Raw genomic sequence first — 15576 nt, forward strand, 5'->3', positions numbered from 1 at the left:
ATCTTTCAGTTAATTAGTCACTGTTTAAAGTTGATTTATGAACTTGCTAAAAATTTATTGCAGTTTAGTCTCTCACGTGTTTCTCTTTCATATGTTGCAGCACAAGTGGAGGTGTTGTCTGCTGCACTCAGAGCATCCAGTTTGGATCCTCAAGAAGAGACAATGGCCAGTGTTGGCAAGGGAATAGACTCACAGACTGAACTAACCATCGACGACCAACAAAATTTTAAACCTATACTGGGTGATATTGTGCCTTTAATTGGTGACACTGTTGAGGTAAGAAACGAGTTTTGTACTCTATTGGGTTTTTTCCCCATTGGGATTTCCAAGGCTCCAGTAATAGACCTGGTAATTGCAGGCAAATGCTTCCTGCTTTTGGGTAGTGTGGCGTTTGGTTTTCTTGGTTGGTATTGAAGTGCTAGCTACTAAATTAAAATGAGTTGTGTTGGGTGCCTTTTTTTTTTTTTTGCCAGTTCTGTGCTTGTCCATGTAAATTTTTGAATTTCCATTAAAATCTCTGTTGTGACTATCACATTTTAAGATGTCTTAATACTACTCCAGTTTATTACTGTGAAATTGCCTTCCTTAAAACAGAGTCCTACTGATAACAAGTGAATCCCTTTCGCCAGTTCTCCCCAATCTGGAGAAAGAGGTACTTAGTTCCCTGTGTTCCCCGTCAAAGTGTTTATATGTTTACTGGCCTGCATAAGAGAAGTTCAGGACCTGCAATCTAGGGTGGTGTGTGGACTGCTGAAAGAAAAAGTGGATTCCAGCTATCAGTAACATTTTAGTTTTTAGCACTTACTTCTTCAGCACCCCACCACTGATTTGATACTATTTTCTGTTCTGTACTGTGTATTAGGCCAAACCCACTGTGTTTACTGCATATAGCATCACAAGCTCTGGTGGTATTAAAACCTATAGCTATATAGATAGCAATGGTTCCAAAATATGCGCCATAAAACCACATCAAGTGATTTGTTGAATCATATTGCCTAAGTGAAACTTCATGCAAAACTTTGATAAATGTCTCTGAAAAGTCTAGGAGTTGACATCAGTCCAACCTTCTTCAATTACAGCAGTGTTTCTAGATGGCATTTAATTAACTTTTCACCTAAGCTGTTGGACTACCATGTAGCCTGAAAACGTTTGGGGGGTGGAGGAATGTGATATTTACTTTGATACTACTGTTCATACAGAATCATAATTTAACACTACAAATGTGGTTGGTTGTTTTTTTCAAAAAACAACCTGCCCCCAACTCCTGATGTCAGGCTTGATATGTTTCTTTATTGTAGGATCTGTTGTAGTAGCTTTTTTCTAATGCTGGCCTGTAAAATGACAGTGTAAATGGATCCTCTGTCCTTCTCATTTTTGGGGGTGATGAGGGTGGTGTTTGTTCAGAAGGACTTGTCCTGCGTTTTATTTCTTTACAGAGAATGATGCTAACAGAAAGTTTAAGAACCTGTCACACTGCTGGTATATGTTGGTTTTGCATGTTTCAGTTCTACTCTTTAAAAGGATGTTCTTAATCTGTCAAACAATCCTTGTTTGTTACTGGCACTGAATCAAGTCCTCATTTTACTAGTGAAAGGATATTATAGAGGTGACCTAGAATTTGGGGAATCAAGCTGTGATCTGTTGAGCAAGTGGACTGTTGCCTCAGCAGTGAACAGAGCTCTGATCTTCACAGGTGGTTTTTCTTGTGTGTGCTGTGATTTTCTTTTTGTTGTTGTGGGTTTTTTTTAAGTCTCAGCATAGCAACATGTCAATAAGGTACTGGACACTTCAGAAAAATCAAGCTACAGCATTTTATATTTGAAAGCAGCCTTCACAGTTCTGCGCACATATCACAAAGCAAAATCACACTTTGCATGTCCTTCTGCAGCTGTATTGGCTCCTGAAGGAGTTAATGCTACATGTTAGAGAGATTCTCTATTCAAATGAAAATAGTTGTTGTAATAGAGTGAACAGGTAAGATTTTGGCACATAGATGATTCTTGGTTGTTGAGAATGAGGGTAGCTGTTTTATTTTTCCTCAGGAGCTACCATTTTTATTTTCTTTAGGTTGTGTGCTCTCTATAAGGTTTGATAAATGAATGTAAGCCTCAAGAAACCCCCGAGTTGTATTCCCAGTGGATGGGTGTGGGAGTCGTCTTTTTGTTGGAGGTAGAGGAAGAAGGGAAGGAAAAGAAAAAGAAATGAAACTGGACTAAAATCAGCCCATCCCTTTCTGGCACAAGTACCTCTCTTTAAGAAGGTGGTGGGTGCCAGGAGGAGACTGGAACGCCGAGACTGGCCTCTTCTCTCTGTGTTTGGACCAGCAGCCCTGTTAGGAAACACCAGCACTTGTCCTGGAGCTGTGGACTTTGTGTGCAAGCCATGCTGCATAGCCATGTGTCTATGGAGCACAATCATGGAGCTCTTGTTACACTGCAGCTAAAGGAAACCTCATGTAAGAGGTTTGTAAGGTCATGACAGAGATTTTGCATCTCAGAGGTGGTGGTTCACAAGAAGCTTTCAGGCTAAACCCTACTGAATTTTTATGTCCTGGCTCTCTGTAATGCTCAGTTCGGTGTGTGCAAGTTACATGGAAAAAGTACAGATGGAACTTCATCTGCAGGAATAGAGATTCTGCATTGACTTAAATACCAACTGATGCTGTGGTTCTTCTGTACTGAAGCTCTTCCTTTCTGGAATGCATATTTGACTTTAAAAGTGGCTGGGTAAAAACGCTCCCATCTGTGACACCCTTCAGTATATTTAGTTGTTCAACTTAGTTCAATCAATAAAGTATTATTTTTATCTTTTTTTTTTATTTTAATTAAACTTAGCTTTTTAGAGCTGGGGTAGCAGAGATTGTGAGATGAGTCTTTTTATTGTAGCAGAATGGATGACTACCCTCCAGTCCCGTGCACCTGGGCAACTCATGGAAATGCACTATGGCTAGGTTGTGCTGGCTGCCTTGTAATTTCTTGCTTTAAAAGAGGTCAAAGATGGTAACTTTCTGGGAATGCTGAGAACTATCTCTTTTTCTGAAGAAAAATAAAAGGCTAAAAAGGAGCAAAGAATTGACTGGCAAACTAAAATCCTGTGGAGATGGTTTTTGAAGCCTCTGGGGGTTTTATAGCTGGAGTTGTATGCTGCTGGACACGTTTAGTTACGGAGTCACTTGCAGATCTGTTCTTTTCTTGGCTCTTTGAGACCTTCTTGCTGCTGCTTGATACGGCTGACAGGTGACTTGGGCTGCTGTGCCAGTGATATGCAATTGCCTTGCAGCTCTGCCTGTTCTTTATCACCTGTAATTACACCTCAGTGACTAAAATTACATCCCAATGCTTAGATGAAAGCAGATCATGGGAGAGGAAAAAGCAACTGTCTGAAGTCAAACCAAGGAACACAGATGGTATCCTGGAGGCTTCTATCAAGAAGTTTGTAGTTTGCTTGAAAATTCTCGTCAAACTGATCTGAACAGCTGGTATAGTAGGCTGGGAGCTTACCCTGCAGCATCTGTGATTAGATACCTTAACTCCTATCTAGCAAAAATGCCATTGTCCTGTTCTACCAGACAGCAGCCTGATCTACTTTCCAAATATTCATCACATACTTCTTGAAATTCACGGTTGATTATGTAAAGTCCATTGTATTTGGGGAACTCCACTGGTATAGAAAGTGACATCATATCTCCTCAGCAGCACAGTTTATCTTAGGGTATCAAACCTCTGCTGCTCAGTAGCGTTCTGAAACAGAGTCTCGGTCCTTATCTTCAAGGCCCAGATATGTAGCCATGCTTGAATGATTGCTAAAAATTATTTTAATAGAACTGCTGAGAGGGGTGATGACTAGTGCCAGCAGCTATGGTCCACTAGGACTGTATTATAAAGTGAAGCTCATCTGTGGAGAAGATTATAGGATAGTCACCTCTAGAAGAAGACCAACAGCATAAGTCTCATCAGTTTCTATTCTTAAGTGTGAGGGTGGCTTTGTTTTGACCTTTTCTAGTACAAATCCAAAGCAACAAATCCCACAAAATCCACTACAGATGTTTTCTCATTTTCCCTTCAGGGGAGAAGCAGTGTGACCCATATGTTAGTTAAATTTCCCTTAATGCAGTCTCAAAGGTACTACTCTCCTGTGGTTTTCATTCCATAAGAACCAAAATGGAGCAGGATAAGAGGAAGTTTGAAATTGAAAGCAGAAAGATTTATCTTACAGGCCTTTTGATTTTGGGCTGTAACAAAATTGTATTTGATATTAAAACATCTATTCCTTTAATCTAAGAAAAAGATCCTGAGGTGAGGACAGCACTTTGTGATGTTGACATTTTTGTGTTTAATCCTTGAGTGTATTTTGTGTAACCTTTTTTTTTTTTTTTTTCCTTTTTCCATAGAATATGGATTCTACACTTCACTATATTCATAATGATTCAGATTTGAGCACCAACAGTAGTTTCAGCCCTGAAGAAGAAAGAAAATCCAAAGTACAGGTAAATGACAGTGGCTTCTGTTTTTCCTACGTGTATCAGATAAGTGGATTTTTTAAATGTATATGATGATTTCTTTTATGCATTTCATTGTCATTTCTGATGTAATGTAGTTTCTGTAAAATACTACAAACCTCTTAGAATAACTTAAAATTACTTATTTTGTGTTTCCAGAGATAATTGCTTAATTCAGCAGTTGCTTCTGTTTTATGTGTAAGAGGTGACGATATTTTTTGACATGAGAACAGTTATCATAGACTTCCAGGCTTTGGTTTAATTTTTTTCATTTTCTATGGAAATTAGGTTGTTCAGGAAACAAGATTTTTGTTAAATGTTTTGAGTGGAACTGCCCCCACCCTATGACAGCTTTTTGCAGAAAAGTTGTGATAGTATTTCATTAAGCTTGAACTGTCTCTTTGTTATTTTTTTCCAAAAGGAATCAAATGTTTTTCTTGCATAGTTAAGTATTAAGTGTGCCACCCTGCACCAATGTGATTCCTTGAGTGAGAACCTCAGTCCCTCTTGTTGCTTCCGTGAGCTGAGCTATTTGGTAGCTGTGGTACGGAAATGCTCTTTTGCACCCCCGTGGGTAGAGTCAGTGCCTGAGATAAACTGACAACAGCTGAAGCAAAGCCAATGTTGAAGTCAACACAAAGAGGTTTTCACAAATTTATTCGATGCTTTAGTTTCTCAGTGGAGAGAAGGATTGGTCTTCACCAGAGATCTGTCTCTGAAGAAGTCTTTTCCTTCCTGCTGACCCTTTAGGGAGTTCGGAAGCACTATACTCTGCCTCCTCCCCCCTCCCCCCGTCAAGGCATTTTAATTCAGTTTTTCTCTCCCCACCTCCCCAAGACTTTGAGAGGAATAGGACAATTATTTTCGAGTAAGTCTCGTCATTTTCTGTTCTGCCTATTTTTATCGATGAGTTAAAATGGCCAACCTGCACAGCCTGTGAGCCTGAAAGTTTGTAAAAGGGTAGAACGTAGTCTCTTAATTTCCTGGTCTGCCTAAATAGACAGTGATCTACCAACTCATCTGTTATGCTGGCCTATATATTTTTCAAGTAGCCCGTAGTCATGTCATCATTTCTTTGGAACTTTTTGGTGGAACTTATAAGAATGCAACGATTTTGCATTTCTTAAGAGATAAGATATTATCTTAAATAATACTCTCTAGTTGTGGGGAAAAAAAGTGTTCTGACAGCGTGCCCTGGAATTTTAGTAAGCCTTATGAAGATTTATTGAAAATAGTGTAAACACTCTACCCTTTTCTTGTTGTAGGATGTTGTACCTCAAGCCTTGCTGGATCAGTATTTATCAATGACTGATCCATCTCGCGCACAAACAGTTGATACTGAGATTGCCAAACACTGCGCCTACAGCCTGCCAGGTGTGGCACTTACGTTAGGCAGACAGAATTGGCACTGTTTGAAGGATACCTATGAGACACTGGCATCTGACATGCAGGTAAGCTCAAGAAGCTCTGATAGTGAATGATTGGCTTTTTTATGATGTGACAATGAATAATCTGAACTCCTGTGATGATTTCTGTTGTTTACTGTGTGTTGGCTTGCTCTGCTTTTCATGTGGAGCTTTCAGTTGCTGATATTAATTACTCATATGATGAATGAAAGTGTAACTTCGTCTCAGAGGAAGCTGGGGGTGTGTGGTGCTCAGGTAGTAAGGAAATGGGGCAGTTTGAATGGGAAAGGTGGATCTCCTCACATTCCCACTGGAGAGGTCTTGGATTTCCTCTGCTTGCTTGAGATCTTACAGCAGTGCTTGGGATTCTCAAAGGTATGAAAATTTGGGCTGTACTGCTGTGCATGAGCAGACACATGCCCCTGCAGGCATGTCTGGAGCTGAGTGAGTCACCCTCACAACAGGCCTTTTGGTGGCCTTTTTGGTGCTGCAGCCAGTTAGTCATAACGGAATAACATCACTATCACCATGCAGCACTGCTGTTTTAAAAACAAATACTGGAAATATTTGCCATGTTGTCAGGTGGTAAGGAGGTGGCTTTGTGCATTTTTCTGTTGGTTTACAGTTGTTTCCCAGTCCTCCCTTGTTTCCTATTTTGGAGATGCTCTTTTTATTTTTTTAAACATTCTCGGACTACTTCACCTCTCTTGAACTTGCTGCTTGCTATGTCAGAGCAGCAGTTCTCAGTGATATGTAGTGAGTAATTTTATACATGGCTATTGCTCATATTTTCCAAATTCTTTTGCAGCCATTAAAACCAGCTAGCTAATAAATTTAAAACATAAGTAAAAACAAATTACCCTGTGTTCAAAACTGTCCAGAGTTTATCCCCAGTCTAATCTGAATTAAGACTGAATTGCCAAACCAGGGCAAAAGGAGAGTACCCATGCTAATTGGAAAGTGCTGGCTAAAGAATAAATGCTATTTTATTTTTAAAAAGAGTTACTTGAAATAACTAATCCATTAAAACAGTGCCCCCTCAATTTAGGATGAGTAGAAGTTCTACTGATCCTTGTACTGCTGGGCACTCAGTGTGGGTGAAACTTTACCTATTATGGAAGCGAAAATATGCCAGCTGAAATACTGTGGGATATATATCTTGTTATGTTTTATAAATTAAACGAGTGAGAAAGTAGTAGCATGGAACTAATTTACCCAAAAGAATTTAAAGCAGAGAGTAATGTGTGGAAGCGTACTGATGTCAGGAATACTATTTTCCTTGCCGACACCAGGAAAATGAAAATATTTTCGTTACTTTAATTTTCCTAGTTCCTTGATATTCAGGTGGAAGAAATAATACCTCATCATTTTTCCTCTCTTTCCTTTTCATTTATTTTTTAAATTTCTAATTTCATTTTCAATTGTTACACAAGACAGCGTTTAATGTATTTGTAAGTACTGCAGCTCACTGGGAGTCCAGCCTGGATGCTGACCCTCAAGTTAAAATAGAGCACTTCAGATGATACATCAATAAAATTTATTTATTTATTTTACAGTGGAAGGTTCGGCGGACACTAGCATTTTCTATACATGAACTTGCTGTCATCCTTGGAGACCAGCTTACAGCTGGAGATTTAGTTCCTGTCTTCAATGGCTTTTTAAAAGATCTAGATGAAGTCAGGATAGGTGTGCTTAAACACTTGCATGACTTTCTGAAGGTATGTCTGTGTTCAACTCTGGTCAAGTGAAATTATGTATTTTGCTTCATTTCTTTGTATGCATTTGTGTTTTAACATAACACTGGTATAACTTTGTGGGAATCCACACAAATCTGGATGGTATCCAGATGTCTGTTGAATACAGTAGTATATTTGGCAGGACATCTGTGTTGCTGATGCTTTCTTTTCTCTGAAGAGCCTGGTTTGTGCATGTTTATTCAATATATAGGTGCCAGTGGATGATATTAAGATTTTTTTGATGGCTCTAACCTCTGCACAACTTCTCAAATTTCTTTGTGAGTTTTTTCTCTAACTGCCTCATTTTTGGAGCTGAAGGACACAAATCATAAAACTTTTAAAATCAGTGCTATCTTTACTGCTTACTCTTCTTGTTTCCTAGAGTGAAAGCAGAGACTTTGCTTTCAGTAGTGCCCCATGTGATTCTGTACACTTAAGCATGATAGGGTTTAGCCCAGAAAAGCAACACTATTGCTAAAGATTATTTTTTTTAATAAAAGCAAATGTTTCATTAGTTTTATTTTAAAGCTCTTGTTCTGTCTGCTGATGGTAGCCTAAATTTCTTTGTGAGCTTATTTTTACTGTTACAGCTTCTTCACCTTGACAAAAGACGAGAGTATCTTTATCAGCTCCAGGAATTCCTAGTGACTGATAACAGCAGGAACTGGCGTTTCCGTGCAGAGCTGGCTGAGTACGTAGTTTTCTGGGTGCTTGTTTTTATTGTTGTCGATATTTAAAAATGTTAAAATCATAGAATGAATGTCATACACTGACATTCTTTTTCTAATTAGGGGATAGTCTTTATCCTCTTTCACTTATCCATCTTGCTTAAAAATTCCCAGTAGTTGTATATCATTTATAAGTGCTCAAGTTGGAATGTGAATGTCTTTTCCATCACCATATGTTGAAAACTTTACTCTTCTTTAAAAAAGAAGCTGCCAAAAAAGAAGACCACATCTGCTTGCTCTTGAAGTCAGTAGAAGTGTTCTAGCAATTTGACTCCAAGTTGCTGTGTCTGATGAGTAGGCTGAATTCATGACCATGAAATGGAGATCAAGATCTTGAAGGGAGTAAGGAAAGCAAGTAGCAGAGTAGAGACCTTGGACTTCATGTGAGCAGGCTTTGGCTTTTTCATGGGTAGGTGTGGGCTCCTATGGGCAGCAGCTCTGAAGGGTCAAGTTGTTCAAGCCAGCAGATTTTTAAGGACAGCATCCTCCAAGTGAACAGATAATCCATCTTGATACTCAGAAAAACAAGGAGATGTATCAAAAGCATGGTTTGGCTAAGAAGGGAACTCATCACTGAGCTTGAATGCAAAAAGGGATTATACAGGAGGTGAAAGCAGGGACAGGGTGCACAGAAAAAATTTAAAAACATTGCCCAGGCACGTAGGGTTATATTAGGAAAGTCAAAGCTTAGCTAGAGCCGAGAGTTGCAAGGGGTGTCAAGTACTGTTATGTTAGCACAAAAAGAATAAATAGGGAAAATATGGGACCATTGCTGAATAGTGTGGATGATTTAGTGATGGTGGGCACAAAGAAGGCTGAGGTACTGACAAGGTACTCACTAACAAGATTTCCCAGGCCTCCATGCTTAGAATAGGTTTCAGTGGTGGTTGAGGATCAACTGAGGGATTACTTGAGAACTCAACCCATGTATATCCATCAGACCAGACAGGCTGCAACTGAGGGTGCTGACAGAGCTGGCCCATGTCCTAGCGAGGCCATTAGCCATCATCTTTGAAAGGCGCTGAAGATGAAGGCATGCCACCAGGAACTAGAGAAAGGCAGATGATGTGCTTTCAGCCTTTTAGAAGATGGGTACTGTCAGGGGAGTTAAAATGTTGTCAGCCTTACATCAGGCCCTGGGAATGATGGAACAGGTCCTCTTGGAAACCATTCCTGGGCATGTGAAGGAGGACTCTTTCATGGAGACAGTCAGCATGACTTGCCAAGAGTAATCACATATGAGCAACCTGCCTTCTGTGATTAAATGATTAAGTCTGTGGTTGAGGAGAGGGTGGTGAATGTCACTCACTTTAGCCAGGCTTTTAATGCCATGTCTCACAATATTCTTGTAGCCAGGTTAGGACATAATGATCTGGATGGGCAGAGGCCAGATGAATAGAAGTCATTGGATGGTCAGTCAGTATATCAAGGGAATAGATTAGCCCCCAGTGGTCCACACTCATTAGATCTCATCTGGAGTAATGCATCTATACCAATACAGGAAAGATGCTGATAAACTGGAACAAAATCAGCAGAGGGTCATGAGGATGGTCAGGACTGCAGCACGTGCCCTGGGAAGAGAGACTGTGGGACTGGGGCTTCTCTAGCAGGAATGATAAAATGAGCATATTGTAATGACTAATTACAGTGTATCTTTTGAATTAAATTTTAAGACACCTAGTTTAACAGCTGATCATGATGTCATGGGTTTTTGCTACATTTAAGTGTTTTTTTGATTTAGTAACTACAAATCACTTACCTGTTATTGCTGGTATGGAGACATGCAATCGGCTGCTTGTAACATGTCACGCCACTTCTTTTGACTTGCTTTGTACCATTTGTGACACATACTTGTGCCTACAACCTGCTGAAAACTTAACTCATTGCAAATTGAAGATGACTGATAATTTCTCTAGTTGTCAAGTATACTCTGAAGTAGAAGTTTATTGATTTGATAAATCAGTGTACGTAAGTGACCAAGGATACTTATCAAACCAAGTCAGAATAGCTACTTTGTAGCTGTACGTGTTATGTGTGAGGTGTCTTTACCAGGTATTCAAATGTGTGAGTACACTGCAGTGTCATTCACATCTGGATTGCTGTGCTGCCTGTACATTGTAGTGGATATCAGGATCCCTGCCTTGTAAATGACACCTTGGTTCCCTTGCCCCTCCCCTAGTTTTTAATTCTTTGAGCTCGTGCAGCATTTTGCACTTACTGTGAATAAGTGGCAATTTTAAATTTGCAAGTGACCCATGATTGGCATTGAATCATGCTGGCATTGAAAAATAGATTTTACTTTTCAGTAACTCTATTATGGCCATATTGCATATTTAGCAAGTGTTGTCATATAGCTGATCTTACTCACAGTTAAAGCTACCTTTCTTCTTATTATAATGTACTCTGGTTTTTCTTCCATCCTGTAGGCAACTGATCTTGCTTCTAGATCTGTACAGTGCCAGAGACATTTATGACTACTTGCGACCTATCGCTTTCAGCCTCTGTGCAGACAAAGTGTCTTCTGTCCGTTGGATTTCTTACAAGCTGGTAAAGCGGTTTAAGTAAATTCAGGATTTCAGACTTCTGAGGGTTGGTGGTCAGAAGTAATTTTTGTTGGTTTTTTTTTTTCTTCTCATTTCTTCAAGGTTAGTGAAATGGTGAAAAAGCTGTACATGGCGTCAACGTCAACCTTCGTGATAGACCTCATGAATGAACTTGTTGAAAAGTTCTGCAGATGTCACAAATGGTCTGGCCGGCAAACTTTTGTCTTTATTTGCCAGGTAAAATGTCTTTTCATCATTTTGGTTTTGGGGGGTGGTGGTAAGAATGAAGGGGGGATTAGCAGCTGGAACTCTTTAGCTGTCTGGTAACACTGTTTTAATGAATATTTGAGAACTTTGTTTCCAAGGGAATAGGTTTCATGGTTGCTTTCTTCAGTGTTGCTCCATAGATGAGCTTGAATGCATCTTTAGCTTAGCATATTAACATCAGGTTGTCAAATCTGATGTTGACTATGAAATAAATACATAGCAAAATAATCCCTGAGTTGGGAAACTGCTTTGTTACTCAGCGTGAAGTGAGATTTTTATAATATGCTGCAGCAGTCTGCTGCTTTTTTGGGTTAGCCTTTAGAAACCAAATGCTAGGAGTTGCCTATACCTTCTTAGCCAGCTAATGCAGCTTGGTCAAAAACAATGTATTCTCAGCAAAATGAGCAGAAGAGTTGCAGCTAGCTGGGGTCTCGAGTAAATGGTCATATTTGGAGGCTGTAGCAGAGGTGCAGATTGGGAACCGACATCACTGCTGCCCAAGTGGGACAATTCTTGCATTTGGAGAAATGTGAGCTTTGAGCATATTTAGAGAAACATGTTTGGCTACAATGGATGTTTATTAAGATGGACCATTCTTGTTCTTAGTATAGTACCTAGTTAAAACCAAGACTAAATCTTAAAAAGGATTGGGATATTCTGTTACTTTCCTTCCCGAACTTGCTTCATTGCATACAACTTTGTGCTAGAAGGAATTGTACCATGTTTTAAAACTTTGTGGATACTGCCCACTGTATTTATGCTATGAAGGTAATAAGATCTGTCAGCTCTGATTATGTGTTGGGATATTGTCCTCACTGTGCTGAAATCTAATGAAATTGCTTCTGTCTTCTTGCCAGACCATCAGTGAAGATGACTGCTTGCCCATGGACCAGTTTGCTGTGCATCTGTTGCCACACTTATTACACTTGGCATCTGACAGGGTTCCAAATGTTCGAGTCCTGCTTGCAAAAACATTAAAGCAAACTCTTTTAGAAAAAGGTTAGTGCTCAGAAAGAGTTGTAGTGGGCTGGCTGCTTATCTTTTTGTCCCTCCACTTTCCTTTCGTCAGCTGGAAAAGAAGAAACAACATCAGATGTGTGTTGCTCTTGCTTTTACAGTCGTCTTGGTGTAGAAAGTTACCTTGACTGAGATAAAACCATGAACCTTGTTGTGGTGTCAGAGCTACTGTTGTGTAACACTGGGGAAATAAGAGTTCTTGCTCATATGCCAGCCTGTTCTTTTTGTGCCATTTTCCCTAAATGAACTATTTTGTAGAGGTGTCATCAGGGCACAGAAACCATGAATGAACAACTAGCAACTGTGAAGTTCTTGAGCAGTGCCTTTCATTTGGTTAAAAAGCAAAATCTGTGTAATAAGGATAAAAAAGAAAAATCCTTCCATACAAATCTACCATCTGTTTTCTCACTGCGGGAGAAGAGATGGCTGCTGTTTGTTTTTTATGTTTTATGGAAGTAATAGGAAAAAAGTTTCTCTGGAGTCTCTTCAGGGAAATTAGACACGCAACTTTCAAATTGCAGACTTTGCTTAGGAAAGCATCCCCAATGCACAGCAGATGCCAGAAGAGTTGTCAGTGCTCAGATTCCAAAGCACTGTAAAGTAAAATAGCATTAGAAATACTATGCTATTTTGTAAACCAGCAGAGTGTCCACGCTTGGAATACTGCATCCAGTTATGGTCACTTTCTTTCTCAAAACCATACACTGGCTTGAGGACTGCTTTTTCTAGTGTAGAAAGTGTGAAGAAAAATGCAAAACGTTCAAAACACTGGACAACACGAAGGATGTCAATGCACTGAGAACTAGGCTATTGCTAGCTGTCTTGTGCATGCTGGAGACTCTGAGTAAGCATATATAGACAGTTAAGATGGATCAGCAGATGTGCAGTAATTTATTCTCTGTTAACTGTGCCAAGGCTATCACTGTTCTTCCTGTTACGATGTAGTGTTGGTATTTTTGCTGTTGTCCTCATTATTTTTGTGTTCCACTTCCATTCTGCAGTGCCACTATGTAAGCTTATAATACAAGTAGTCTCTGCCTCAAAGGTGTTGTGTGTATGATTAGGGATGGTGGATAGATTATGAAAGGCAGATTTGAAAAATAAGTTCAGAAGTTTTTAAACCTCAGATCTAAATTGCCCTTCCTGTGAGCTGTTTGTAGTTATGCTGCTTTTGTGCAGTTTGTGTTGTGTAGTTCATGAAAACTGTCAAGCGTTGGAACTTTTTCCACTCTTATTTCATGTTATCTTAGGGTTTTTTTGATAATTATTTGGCTTGCCTTCCAGGGAAATGGAGTGGCATGGCCATGGGTTTGTGATACCTTCCCTCCATCACAAATATAAGCACGCTCCTTCTGAGTCTCTTGCAGGTTTTCTTTTCCCCTCTTTGGTCATGGAGTCTGTCATGCTTACATTTATATTTAAGGACCATAGAAATCCTGTGCTCTAACAGCACTGTTAAAGCAATTGTGCACTGAAACATGGAATGATTTTTTTTTTTTAAAGGTGAACTCGTGTTTATTCAGTAGTGTATTGTGTGTCTGCTCAGATATTCCAGTTTGACTATACATGTCTATACATGTACACTGTCTCCTGAGATTTTGAACCTCATGATAGTATGCTGAGGTTTGCGTTGAAGTATCTGCCATCTTTTCCTTCTATAAAGTCTTATGCATTTTCTCTTACAGAATATTTTCTAAACTCTGCCAACTCTCATCAAGAAGCTGTGGAGCAAACAATTATGGCGCTTCAAATGGATGATGACAGTGATGTCAAATATTTTGCAAGCATACACCCTGCCAGTACCAAAATTGCAGATGATGCCATGAGCACTGCTTCATCAACTTATTAAAAAGTTCTGAATGTTGCTATAATTAAAAAAAAATTAAACAAACTATCTTCAAATGCTTCTAAAATGGTTGATCTAGGACAACCTGTTTGGAAGGAGAGATTTCTTGCCAGACTTAACAGGTGGATATTATCTAAACCTAATACCAGGGATTTTAAGTCAAGAAAAAGTAAACATACCTGTGTCAGCTTGACTTTAGAAAAACACTGCTCAGAGGATTATTTTTGCCACCGAAGCCTTAAATCTTCTGTCTTCCTGAACAAATGAAACTTGAATTGGCAGATCATTTTCATTGTAGAAAGGATGTGATTACCAGAGACCTGCATTGTTTCTCCTGAGGAGTTAACTTAGCAAGTATTTTCTGTAGCAACTGATAGGTGAAATGGCCAGAAAGACAAATTTATACCAGGATGTGAGACCTCCAGTATTAGCGCTAAAAGGTTTTATCGTTCAAGGACTTGATTTGTGTGCAGCTGGGCACACCCTTAAGTGGGAATAGCTTTGATGTTTGTAAATGGGGAAAAGTAGAAATTGGAATTTCTCTTAAGGGCTCAGTGCTAACACTAAACTAGAATTTGATTTTAATCCTTAAATGCAGCATATTGCTGTACCCATTAGCAGAAAACTTTGCTGAGTACCTGTGTCCTAATTATTTTCATGCTGGTCATGACCTAAAGGAAATTTATTAGCACATGTACTTTAAGTCAGGTATTTTTAACTTGATCATGATCGGCTCTGAGGTGCAACTTTTTTCTTCATATACTGTACATATCTGTGAGCCTCCTTGGAGTGCTGCAGTCTTTAATCATGTTGTTTAAAGCTGTTGTGATACAAGTTGTTCTCTACTTGTCCAAATAAAATTTATTAATAAGATTGAAAACAATCTTGTGACCTTTTTAAGACATTAAAAGAATAAGTTTGAAATGTAAGTGGCCTTTTATTCCTGGTTCTTTACACTTTTGACAGTTTTTGCAGGGGGAAGGGGTTTGCTTAATGGTTGTGAAGAATCTTGTGTTTTGAGATGGAATATACTACAGCACAGATGTACTTTGGCTGTGTAATTGAGGTTTTGCTAGATTCTCTCTTGTGCTTGGGAACCTGTCACTCCAGCATGAAATGGCATCTTTGCTGAAGTGAGTCTGAATATCCACCTCAGTCCAGGTTTACAGGAAACTGTGAGCTCAAACTGCCCTTTATGTACCTTCAGTCTGTTGACTGCTTTCATTTCCTCTCATTTAAAATGACTGATACAGTATCTCCTTCTATGTCTTCCAGGGGCAACTTGCTTAAATCACCTTTCCTTCAGCCTGCCAGACCTGAAGTGTGTGAAGCTTATTTTCCTTGAGGAGGTAGAAATGGCTATGGCAGCTTATCTTTGATGTCTTTTAGCAGAACATTTTCATTTATCAGTCAGGTGCCTGATAGCCTGGCAGTTCAGCCTCAGACAGGTGTTTCTCTTTCTCTGCTCCTCCCCCCCCCCCCCCCCCCCCCCCCCCCCCCGTTTTCTTGCGAAAACAGATTCTTCTGCAGTTTCT

The 15576-nt window shown here is 39.5% G+C and overlaps 1 protein-coding gene across 1 annotated transcript in view; it reads left to right on the forward strand.

Moving 5' to 3' along the window:
* Positions 1 to 15075, forward strand: part of PPP4R1 (protein phosphatase 4 regulatory subunit 1) — a gene marked incomplete at its 5' end in the record, with an annotated part of 56184 nt that extends 41109 nt beyond the window's left edge. The window contains 9 exons of the mRNA XM_082499216.1: positions 101 to 276; positions 4391 to 4486; positions 5764 to 5949; positions 7461 to 7622; positions 8231 to 8331; positions 10795 to 10915; positions 11014 to 11148; positions 12036 to 12177; positions 13881 to 15075. Coding sequence (XP_082355342.1) covers positions 101 to 276; positions 4391 to 4486; positions 5764 to 5949; positions 7461 to 7622; positions 8231 to 8331; positions 10795 to 10915; positions 11014 to 11148; positions 12036 to 12177; positions 13881 to 14044 — 1283 coding nt within the window. The 3' untranslated portion in view covers positions 14045 to 15075. The remainder of the gene's footprint in view (positions 1 to 100; positions 277 to 4390; positions 4487 to 5763; positions 5950 to 7460; positions 7623 to 8230; positions 8332 to 10794; positions 10916 to 11013; positions 11149 to 12035; positions 12178 to 13880) is intronic.
* Between the last annotated feature and the right edge of the window lie 501 nt (positions 15076 to 15576).

This window comes from Vanellus vanellus, assembly GCF_965231255.1.
Source record: "Vanellus vanellus genome assembly, chromosome: 2".
Lineage (NCBI taxonomy): Eukaryota > Metazoa > Chordata > Aves > Charadriiformes > Charadriidae > Vanellus > Vanellus vanellus.